Source organism: Chanodichthys erythropterus, chromosome 24, assembly GCF_024489055.1.
Source record: "Chanodichthys erythropterus isolate Z2021 chromosome 24, ASM2448905v1, whole genome shotgun sequence".
NCBI lineage: Eukaryota > Metazoa > Chordata > Actinopteri > Cypriniformes > Xenocyprididae > Chanodichthys > Chanodichthys erythropterus.
In genome coordinates, this window is record NC_090244.1 from 193,721 (window position 1) to 205,000 (window position 11,280).

General features: G+C 40.9%; 1 protein-coding gene across 8 annotated transcripts in view; it reads right to left on the minus strand.

The window, feature by feature from the left end:
• The window catches only part of nrcamb (neuronal cell adhesion molecule b), a 51,466-nt gene that overhangs the window by 8,419 nt on the left and 31,767 nt on the right, over positions 1–11,280 (minus strand). For 6 of the 8 annotated variants that reach the window (XM_067380408.1, XM_067380404.1, XM_067380400.1 and 3 more), the window contains 19 exons: positions 10,739–10,935; positions 10,338–10,460; positions 10,011–10,181; positions 9,721–9,777; positions 9,361–9,472; positions 9,096–9,280; positions 7,252–7,383; positions 7,038–7,181; positions 6,848–6,959; positions 6,401–6,567; positions 4,932–5,079; positions 4,693–4,817; positions 4,183–4,284; positions 3,894–4,091; positions 3,752–3,822; positions 2,087–2,312; positions 1,891–2,006; positions 1,464–1,668; positions 105–227 (listed from right to left, as the gene is read on the minus strand). In XM_067380408.1, the coding sequence (XP_067236509.1) occupies positions 105–227; positions 1,464–1,668; positions 1,891–2,006; positions 2,087–2,312; positions 3,752–3,822; positions 3,894–4,091; positions 4,183–4,284; positions 4,693–4,817; positions 4,932–5,079; positions 6,401–6,567; positions 6,848–6,959; positions 7,038–7,181; positions 7,252–7,383; positions 9,096–9,280; positions 9,361–9,472; positions 9,721–9,777; positions 10,011–10,181; positions 10,338–10,460; positions 10,739–10,935 (2,714 nt within the window). The remainder of the gene's footprint in view (positions 1–104; positions 228–1,463; positions 1,669–1,890; positions 2,007–2,086; positions 2,313–3,751; positions 3,823–3,893; positions 4,092–4,182; positions 4,285–4,692; positions 4,818–4,931; positions 5,080–6,400; positions 6,568–6,847; positions 6,960–7,037; positions 7,182–7,251; positions 7,384–9,095; positions 9,281–9,360; positions 9,473–9,720; positions 9,778–10,010; positions 10,182–10,337; positions 10,461–10,738; positions 10,936–11,280) is intronic. The other 2 variants (XM_067380406.1, XM_067380405.1) reach the window with 1 other exon arrangement.

Consider the following 11,280-nt stretch of genomic DNA (forward strand, 5'->3'; position numbering starts at 1 on the left):
CTCAAAATGACTACAGCAACAAAAACACTCACAAACAAACGCAAACAAACACCAACACTCAAACAAACACATGCAACATGTTGAGGTGAGAGAGGGTTTCTCACCCGTCTGATATCTGAGGGTGTATCCGGTCAGACGGCCGTTCCTCTCGTGAGGCGGACCCCACTCCAGCGTCAGAGAGTCCAGATCTGAAGCCGACACGCGGAAGAACGACGGCACGCTGGGAACTGGAACCATACAGACCACAAAATCTGTGCCTTCAAGTCAAATCAGCTTTATTTCTGCAGCGCTTTATACAGTACAGATCGATTCACAGCAGCTTCACAGTGATGAACAGGAAAATAACAGAATCAGATTCATCAGATATGAGACCGCCGTAAAGCAGCTCTACAGAACACAATAGAGTCAATATTCAGTTCATGTCGATTCAGTTCAGTTCAACAACTGTGTAAAGTTCATCAGTTATGAAATGAGTTTAATTTCTGCTTTAAAGTAATAGCGTCATTATTCAGATCAATTCAGTTCACGTTTTGTTCTATGGAAGCTTGTTTCCACCATATAGAAGGTAATTGTGACTAATTTTCTCGCAGTTGTGAGTTTATTTCTCATAATTCTGAACTTTTTCTAGCAATTGCGAGTTTATATCTCATAAGTCAGAATTGCGAGTTATAAAAACTCACACAATTGTCAGGAAAAATTGCAAGAATTGTGACATAAAAACAATTGCTATAAAAAAAGTCAGAATTATGAGAAATACGCTCACAATTGCGAGAAAAAAAATCAGAATTGCAAGATAAAAACAACTGTTAGAAAAGTCACAATTGCGATAAAGTCAGAATCGCGAGATAAAAACTTGCAATTGCAAAAAAAAAAAAATCACAATTGCAAGTTAAAAACAACTGCAATAAAAGTGATAAAAATAAATAAAAGATAAAAACTTGCAATTGTGAGAAAAGATCAGAATTGTAATGAAAAGCTGCAAGATAAAAAGTTGCAAAAAATTCAGAAAATTGACAAAAAAGTCAGAATTGTGAGATATAAACAATTTTCAGAAAAATTGCAAGAATTGCAAGATAAAGTTGCTAGAAAATTGCTAGAAGAAAAAAAACAATTGCAATAAAGTCAGAATTGTGAGATAAAAAGTTGCAATTACGAAAAAAGTCTGAATTGCGGGGAAAGAAGTCAGAATCGCAAAATAAAAACTTAAAATTGCGAGAAAAAACTGAATTGTGAGTTGCAATCGCGAAAAAATTCAAAAGTGTGAGATAAAAGTCACAATTGAAAAAAAAATCTGAATCGTGAGAAATAAGTCAGAATTGCTGGAAATGAAGTCACAATGGCCCTTTGTATTTTTATTCCAGGAGGGAATCAAGCTTCCATACTGTTCTCATCCGACTGTCAGTGCAGTGGATGGATAATGTTTCTGAATATTAGGAGTGGTTTAAACCCCGTTCAGTTCTCACCGCCCTCCGGCGTCTCGAAGCGCTGCGTGGTGCTGGCGGGTCCTTCCCCGCGGGCGTTGAACGCCGTCACGTGCAGACTGTAGACGCTGAACGGGTGCAGGTTGGGAATCTTCCCGCTGGTTCTGTTGGGGCCGAAGCTCTCGGTCCTCTGCTCACCGTGATGAGAGTTGTGTCGGTGTAAACTCCGCTCGCGCCGGTAATGCACCTGCACACGGACAAAGAGTTTCTACCTGCTCTCCATATCATCCATCACAGATCCCAGCATGCACTACTCTAAGGTCAATCTACTGAAATCTAATAAACATGTATATTTAACAATTTCCAGGAGCAAAAACACAACGCTGAGGTACAATAATAATTTTATTTTCATTTGAGGCCTTCAATGAATCGGTCATGTGTTCAGGTCACATGATGATAAGAGCCGTACCTTATAGCCCTGCAGTCGCCCTCGCACCGATCGGAGAGGAACATCTTCCCAGTACACCTCCGCCAGCGAGCTGTTCACCACCACCACCTGCACGAGATCCGGAGCCGCCGAGGGAACTACACAAGGCATTCTGGGAGTTAGCAGCGTTCCGTTAAACGAGTGTTAAAGTGTGAACTGCTGAAGGCGAGTGACTCACAGTCCTCTCCGGAGTATCCAATCACAGCGGCGGGTTTGGGTCCGTGACCGTAATCGTTCTGCGCTTGAACCTTCACCTCGTACGGCACAAACGTGGGCGTCCCCGACACCACGAACTTAGAGACGTTGGCCACGCTGACAGACGTCCATTCCTCCTCCACATCCTGCTGACGCCACATGACCTTATAGAGCAGGCCGGGCCCGTTGGCCTGGAGGCCCGTCAGCGGCTGCGGAGCAGAAACATGAGTTTTCTTCCGTACAGTAGAGCGGATTATAGTGTATGTGGGATCTATGATAGTGTTGCAGAAAACAGACGGAATCACGGAATCCAGTGATAAAAATGGAAAGTCACGGAATTTGGGAAATGTTCTAGTTGACATCAAACATCACACTGTATAAACATGATCATTACGTGTTTATTAACCCTCTGGAGTCTGAGGCTGATTTGGGGCTTGGAGAAGTTTTGACATGCCCTGACATTTGTGCTTTTTTCAGTTGTTCATAAACATATTAATGGAAAAAGTGTCATTACACTGTATTCAGCACAAACTAGGCTACAATAATATGTGAGGAACATGTATGTACATGTTTGTATTTTTGAAGGAATAACATTTATGCGTGGTTATTGAAAAAACAAAAAACTTAAGTCACTGAAATAAGGCCAAAAATATATACTAAATCTGTGTTCACAAGACTTCTGGGTAAAAAGAACTCTGGTAGAGTTTTTGCTTCAAAATGATGTAAAAATTATGCTGCCTACTCGTTTATATAAAACAATATATTAATTTAAATTTTGCAAGACACTTTTTGTCAAGAAACACAGTATGCGTGGAGGCATGAATCTTCATGAATAATGCTGTGATTCACACCTGAAAATACAAAAGAATCACATAATAATGACCTGAAATGACTTGCATAATAATGAGCTCTTTCAGTCAGGTAGGCTGTGAAAAAACCCTCTGTGATCATGATTCAAATCTCATCATGGTGTAAATCAAACATACAGAAAAAACAGAAATACTGTGAAATATTATTACAATTTAAGATAATGGTATTCTATTATATTCTTTAAAATATAATGTATTTCTGTGATGCAAAGAGTCTGACCTTAGGCTTTTAGCTTAAAAGCATGCACATTTGGAGAAATATTGATGGATTCTCATATGTTTATGTACATTTTCTGTACAGAGGAGTAATATTCATTCAATATTTATTGTCATCACTGTGAGTGCTGGTTACTGTGTTTTCAATTCATACTTGCAGCCAGAGGGCGCTCTGTGCATATTTAGTCCACAAATTAATCTAAAGAAGAACAGGCATACCATGTGACTTTCCAGGAACTAACAGAGGCTTCCAGAGATTGCTAACCATGGCTATAACATGCAGATAAACACTTTTCAAGACAATAAATACACGATTGAGACGATGAATGCATGTATTGACTGAGTTTGCGTCTGAACAGCGCTGGCTCCGTGGGCGTGGCCGCATTAGCGGATAATGAGCTGAATCACGGACTTCTGACATGGCTCTCTTTTCATACAGATTACATAAACACAGAAGGTTTGTTTTCGATTTGACTTACACTAAGTCTCTTTGCTGCAAAAAAAACCTGCAAAACGCGCCGGCATGTTTCCCGACTCCAGAGAGTTAATGATCAGCGTCTTACCTTCCATGTGATGACCAGGTTATTGTGTTCCGTGCCCTGACCCTTGACCTCACTGGGGTTCTCGTCCGGAGCTGCGGAGAAGTGGCGTTAGAGGCGTTGAATCAGTCACATGCGTGAGTGTGTGTGTTTGAGCGTCATGTACCTGCGGGGTTGGTCATGTACTGGCGCGAGGGCATGCTGGGACGGCTGTAGCCCACATCATTGAGCGCCAGCACTCTGAAGCTGTAGTGGACGTATGGAGACAGCTTGAGATGAGCCGTGGTCTTCGTCCCAGGAACCTCGGTGAGGTTGTGCCACACTCCGCTCTGATGGAGAGCGTCTTCATACTGGATCAGGAACTCTAGATTCATCAACACACACACAGTGAGTGATCCATCACACACACATCTGAATGATGAGCACAGGTGTGTGTGTGTGTGTGGCTGCCGTACTCTTGATGGCGCTGTTGTGCTCGTCTCCAGGCGTCCAGGTGAGCTGAACACTCCTCGCGCCCGGATCCGTCAGCTCCAGATCGGTGGGAGCGTCCGGCTGCCCTGAAGAGTCAAACAGACCCATCAGTTCATCATAACTCACACCATCAGATGAACACATGCTACACGAGATCACATGATCAGAACAATCACATGAGGACACATGCACTCCAGAAATCAATGACTCCTTCATCTGGAAAATAACCGGGAGATTCCAAAGCAAAATAAGGCGTTAAATCATATCACAGACACGTGTGTGATTACAGCATGCGGCATGAACCTCGTCACACACACACAAGCCCTCAGGCATTATGGGATGTGAAGCGGTACAGTGTGTGTTTACCGTTGACTGGCGCAGGAGTGGGCGGAGCCTCTGAGTGGGCGGGGTCAGGGAGTGAGGAAGAAGTGTGTTAGTGTACAGACAGACTCACGCAGGAAAGCGTCACATGACGCAAACAACAGGGCACTCACCGACCACAGTGAGCCGAGCGCTGGCCGAGTCCTGGTCCAGAGAGGTGTTCACGACACACGTGTATGTTCCTGCGTCGCTCTCCGTCACGTCTTTGATGGTCAGACTGTCCGAGTCCACTCTAAACCTGTGATCACACACACACACACACACACACATGACTCAGTATAAGGTATATCTGCAATGCATCTGGATTTTTGAGCTGTTCTTCTTAACCTGTGATGTTTTATCTGAAACGCACCTCTCATCGTCGGGCAGCTCGCCGCCGTCTTTGAGCCATGTGGAGCTGGGCACGAGGGACGGGTCGTGCTTGACTTTACACTCGAACAGCACGTCCCGGTTCCTGTGGACCACCCTGTAGTCCGGCGGCCGCAGGATCCGCGTGGGCTCTGGAGGGAGAGACGCTGCCGGTGAGAAACATCCTCTCCGCTCACGCACACAAGCTGCTGTGTTACCAAGGTGTTGCTATGAGGTGCACAGGATATTCCTGGGTGTTGCTAGGCAGTTGGTGAAGAGCATTTGTAATCATCTCTGCTTCCTCCAGACATCTGTGATCTGTGAAATGACCCTGATAACGCTGGAGGAGAAGCTCGGAGGAACTGCCAGCTTGTGTTTCTCACTGCTAATGAAGCCCAAGCTTTCCTAATGCTCTTATATCCTGTCGTGCTCTTCAGAGAGGCACTTAACGGCTGCTTGAAATGTGAAAAACATGCAAGCTAAGGTCTGGTGCATGATGCATGATGGGATACCTGGAGCCATCAAGACCATAATCCATGTCTGTTCATTTAAAAAGTGCAGCATGAACACGCAGTAAAACACTCAATACTGTGATGGGTTCTCTGGTTTAGAGCCAGGGCTTTTAATCTTTTATTAAATATGTATTTTATTTCATTTTAATTAATTGAATATTTATTTAAATATTTTTTATTATTTATGGTAATTAATTGTATTTATTGTTTCATTTATATACTTTTAAATTATTTATTTATATATGTTTAATTATTTATATATTAAATCATTGTTCTATATTTTTATTTATTTAAATAGCTTTATTATTTATCTATTTTAAATCAATTTTTTTAATTTTCATATTTATATAATTTTGTAATATATTTATTCATTTAATTGTTCCATATTATTTGTTTATTTTAAATCAATTTTATTTATTTATTTTTAATTATTTATTTATATAATTTTGTATTATATATATCTTTATTTAAATCACTGTTTTTATTATTTATCTATTTTAAATCAATTTTTTTAATTTTCATATTTATATAATTTTGTAATATATTTATTCATTTAATTGTTCCATATTATTTGTTTATTTTAAATCAATTTTATTTATTTATTTTTAATTATTTATTTATATAATTTGTATTATATATTTATATATTTTTAATATATATTCTAGATTATTTATATAAAAAGATTTATTTTTTGGTGTTTTTTTGCCTTTATTATGACAGGACAGTAAGTTGACAGGAAGTGAAGTTGGAGAGGGAAAGGGAGACAGGATTGGGAAATGTCCACGAGCCGGGACTCGAAATCGGGACGCCCAAATCACAATATGTCGGTGCTGCCCACTATTGTGCCTACTTATTTAAACAGATTTTTACTTTATTTAGTTTAAATTAAATTTTTTTTCCATGGATCCCACTTTGAAAAGCCCTGATTCAGAAGAATGAACTGATAAACTGAATCTCTGACCTTTGACCTCCAGGTATACGTGGTTCTCCGAGATGCCGAGGTTGTTCCTGGCGACGCAGGTGTATTTCCCGCTGTTTACAGCTTGAGACACGTGGATCTGCAGAGTTCCGTTCTTATGGATCTCGTAGGGATCTCCGTCCAGCATGCTGGAGCGGCTGTCCTTAAACCTGCTCAAACACAGAATGATTCTCCACCGGTCCATATATTCATCGCTCACTACAGACCATCCAAAACAAGCTGTCTGGATTTAAAGCAGCATGCGGAGAAAACAATCCCACATTGCACTGTGGTTTACATATATATAGTTAGACAGACTGCAGTGCACAATCTCTGCTGAGAATGAGAGAGGACCCACAATGCATCAGTTCTCTAATAAGAATTAAAATGAGACGAGTGTGTGTGTGTGTTTGATTATTGTTCAGTGTTTAGCAGCTTTAAGCATCTCACCATGTGACGGCCGGGACGGGCGAGCCGAAGGACAGGCACTCCAGCAGCGCGGGTTTGTTCATAATGACCTGATAGACTTTATTAGGGGGCGTCAGAACTCTGGGCGGCTCCGCTGGAACACAAACGCGTCACATGATCATCACGTCCTCGTACATCATCGAGCAGTGTGTGTGACGTGTCTGACGCTCACCCAGCACGTTGACGAAGGCGTTGGCCAGCAGGTATCCGTACTCGTTGGAGGCGTTACACTGGTAAACGGCGCTGGAGCCCGTCTGGACCTCGGAGAAGATGATGGTGTCATCCTCCACCTTCCTGCTGGGGTCTTTAGGAGCGTCTGTCAACAACAACACGGCGTCAGCTGACCGTCTCACACACACACACAAGCTCAGCTCACACACACTCACCCTCGATCGGCAGACCGTTCATGGACCAGCGGATGCTGGGTTTGGGATGTCCTCGGGCCCGGCAGGTGATGACGCCCGTCTCCAGCGGAGCCAGAACCAGATTCCTGGGAGCGCTGATCCAGTACGGAGCCGCTGCCGATCAAGACAACAGAGTTTAGAGCGTCACCGTGACGACTGGAACAACGAGCTCCATTCACACAAACATCTGAAGCTCTGGACAAATCCAGCTTCACACTGATTTACTGATGAACTACAAACACCAGACCCAAGAGATTAAATACGGGATAAAACACTGGCCTGTTCTGTTACATTAAGTGATTTAAATATTGATGTTTTTAACAAAATATAACATTAAATATTGGCCTGTTCTGTAACATTAAATTATTTAAATATTAGATTAAATATCGGTATTTTAATAACATGAAATCATTTAAATATTAGATTAAATATTGGTATTTTAATAACATTAAATGATTTAAATATTAGATTAAATATCGGTATTTTAATAACATGAAATTATTTAAATATTAGAATAAATATCGGTATTTTAATAACATTAAATGACTTAAATATTAGAGTAAATATCGGTATTTTAATAACATGAAATTATTTAAATATTAGATTAAATATCGGTATTTTAATAACATTGAATGATTTAAATATTAGATTAAATATCGGTATTTTAATAACATTGAATGATTTAAATATTAGAGTAAATATCGGTATTTTAATAGCATCAAATTATTTAAATATTAGATTAAATATCGGTATTTTAATAACATTGAATGATTTAATATTAGATTAAATATCGGTATTTTAATAACATTGAATGATTTAAATATTAGAGTAAATATCGGTATTTTAATAACATGAAATTATTTAAATATTAGATTAAATATCGGTATTTTAATAACATTGAATGATTTAATATTAGATTAAATATCGGTATTTTAATAACATTGAATGATTTAAATATTAGAGTAAATATCGGTATTTTAATAACATTGAATGATTTAAATATTAGAGTAAATATCGGTATTTTAATAACATGAAATTATTTAAATATTAGAGTAAATATCTGTATTTTAATAACATGAAATTATTTAAATATTACATTAAATATCGGTATTTTAATAACATTGAATGATTTAATATTAGATTAAATATCGGTATTTTAATAACATTGAATGATTTAAATATTAGAGTAAATATTGGTATTTTAATAACATTGAATGATTTAAATATTAGAGTAAATATTGGTATTTTTGCAACATTAAATGATTTAAATATTAGATTAAATATTGGTATTTTTGCAACATTAAGTGATTTAAATATTAGATTAAATATCTGTATTTTAATAACATTAAATGATTTAAATATAAGATTAAATATCGGTATTTTTTGCATAATTAAGTGATTTAAATAATAGATTAAATATTGGTATTTTAATAACATTAAATAATTTAAATAATAGATTAAATATTGGTATTTTAATAACATTGAATGATATAAATATTAGAGTAAATATTGGTATTTTTTGTAACATTAAGAGATTTAAACATTGGTTAGTTTTGTTCCATTAAGAGATTAAAATATGAATTGGTTTTGTTTTATTAAGAGGTTTTCATGTCATATGTTTTGTTAAAGTGAGTCTCAAAAAGCATATTAATGAAAATATGATGTGCTGTCGCCGGTGAAAAGTCTTGCCTGAACATTCAGAAGTAATGTTCGATAATGATCAGTTCTGCTGTAAGTGAGAGTCAAAATTCATCTGAAAGCACGAATGAAGATACGATCACTGTGTTTTCTTAAATGTCGGGTGTGTGTTCAGAAGCTGCTTTCACCTTTGACGGAGACTCTGATGGTGTGGTGCACAGAGCCGTGCCGGTTCCGGGCGGTGCAGCGATATTCCCCAGCATCGGCCTCCGACACCTCCGTGATCCGCAGAGTCTTATTGAAGTTCTGGAAGGAAGCTCTGTGACCGGGAATCTCTCCGCTGAGCTTCGTCCACGAGACCACAGGAGTGGGACTGAACGGGAACATCAGAACGTCACATGATTCCCCAAAACAACACTTCAGCTACTGAATCAGGAGCGAATCTGAACTCACAGGCCGTCCGCGATGCACTCCATCTCCAGAACCTCTCCTCTCAGAACCATCGTAGAGCTGAGCGAGCCGCTGGGAACCATGAAGGAGGGCGGCCGCTCGTCGACGGGCTTATCTGAAAGCACACACTCGCAGTGAGATCCTGTCGCACACACGACTCACGTGATCAGAAGATGAAGAGGAAGAGAGGTTAAGAAAGAGACGACGAGGAACGATTTAGGACTCAAACACAGACAGACGGGATCATTGTGTCTGAAGCAGAAGATCTGTTAGTCAGTTCTGGAGTGAGGGAGTACAGCTGAGGTTAGAGATCACGGGGTGTTGTTGGTTAAATGAGAGTCACTAGGGGGCGCCGTCACTCACCACTAAACAAATCAGTGTCATTGAAATAATCTGCCATTGTGTCATTGAGTGAATCCACTGAAACACAACAAAACAACAGCACAAATCAAACATGCAGACAATCACCGGACCGCAGGAATATGACGGAGCAGCTGCGGCTCAAGAGCTTCATTGTGCTGCCCAGAGAGTGGACAGAGCATTAAAGAGATGAATGGACCTTCGGGGGTTTACTGACGCTCAAAGCAACACAATCGTGCTCATTCAGAGCCACATGACTACGGGAAGCGTCCTCCCACTGATCCGACACTCACTGTCGATGACGTGGACGGTGATGGGCTGCTTCTGCTGGATGGTCTGCGTGTGCGGGAAGCGGGCGTAGCAGATGTAGTTGTTCCTGGAATCCTCCATCAGGACGTTGGAGAAGTACAGGTCTCCGTTCAGACCCTGAGACACTCGCCGGCTCTGCGGCAGACGCTGGAAATCTGCACAGACACACACAGACGTTATTAAAGCCAAGTTACGCTTCGCTATAAACGCTTCGCAAACAAGAACAAATGTAGGCGGGGCTTGATTGTGTCTGTGGGGAATTGGTGGAATCTATTGGTGGATCTCATGTGAGTGACAGGTCAGACACTTACTGTTGTCCATCCAGAAGACGATGGGCGGCGGGAGGCCGGCGGGGGGGCGGCAGTGCAGGATCAAAGACTGTCCCTCCTGCGCTACGATCGGACTGAACTTCTCTTTAGACCACAGTGGAGATCCTGCGGGAAGAGGAAGAAGCCGTGATCACATGACTCAACACAGGCGTGCACGTGACCAGAGTTCAGGAAAGAGATCTAAACACGGATTCTCTAGAGGTCAGTCTGCGGGATTGGGCCGCCGCATGCATTACAGCCAAACATTCCCATTTACCTCCGAGGATCAGATCTCTGATGACGCTGAAAAGGTCTTACGACACAAAACAACGAGAGTGAGAGGGTTAAACGAGAAACGTGAGAGATGAGAAAGCTGCGATGTGATTGGCCGAGGGCTGACGTACTGGACTGGCGGATGACGATGTTGTTGGAGACGGCGGTGCCGAGCTCGTTGTGGGCGGTGCACTGATACACGCCCTCGTAGGCGTCGGCCTTCTCTCCTCCGCTGATGTCGATCACCAGCGTTCCCGACTGAGGCTTCATGGTGACTTTGGGATCTTTGTCGATGTCAAAGTGCGTCCCGTTCCTGGTCCAGGAGAAGCTGTGGGCGATCAGAACAAGGTTTGAGTCAACACGTTTAAAGCAGCCAATCAGCACGGCAGGTTTAACATGCAGCCGTGTGGGCGGAGCTTCACAGCAGAACGTGACGATGACATCGGGTCAGCTATCTTAGTCTTGTGTCGAACGTCTGATTCAGTCGTCATATTTAATCATCTGTATCCTGGACATGAAAGCTTCAGTCCTGCTGCATGAATTCACTGATAATCATGAATATTTAGCTTAAATTAATATTGTGTTTACTGGTCAGCATTGTATGACAGCATATTTCTGCCACATAAGAAAAAAAATCATGCTTCATAAATCTAATTATGAAATAAAAAACATA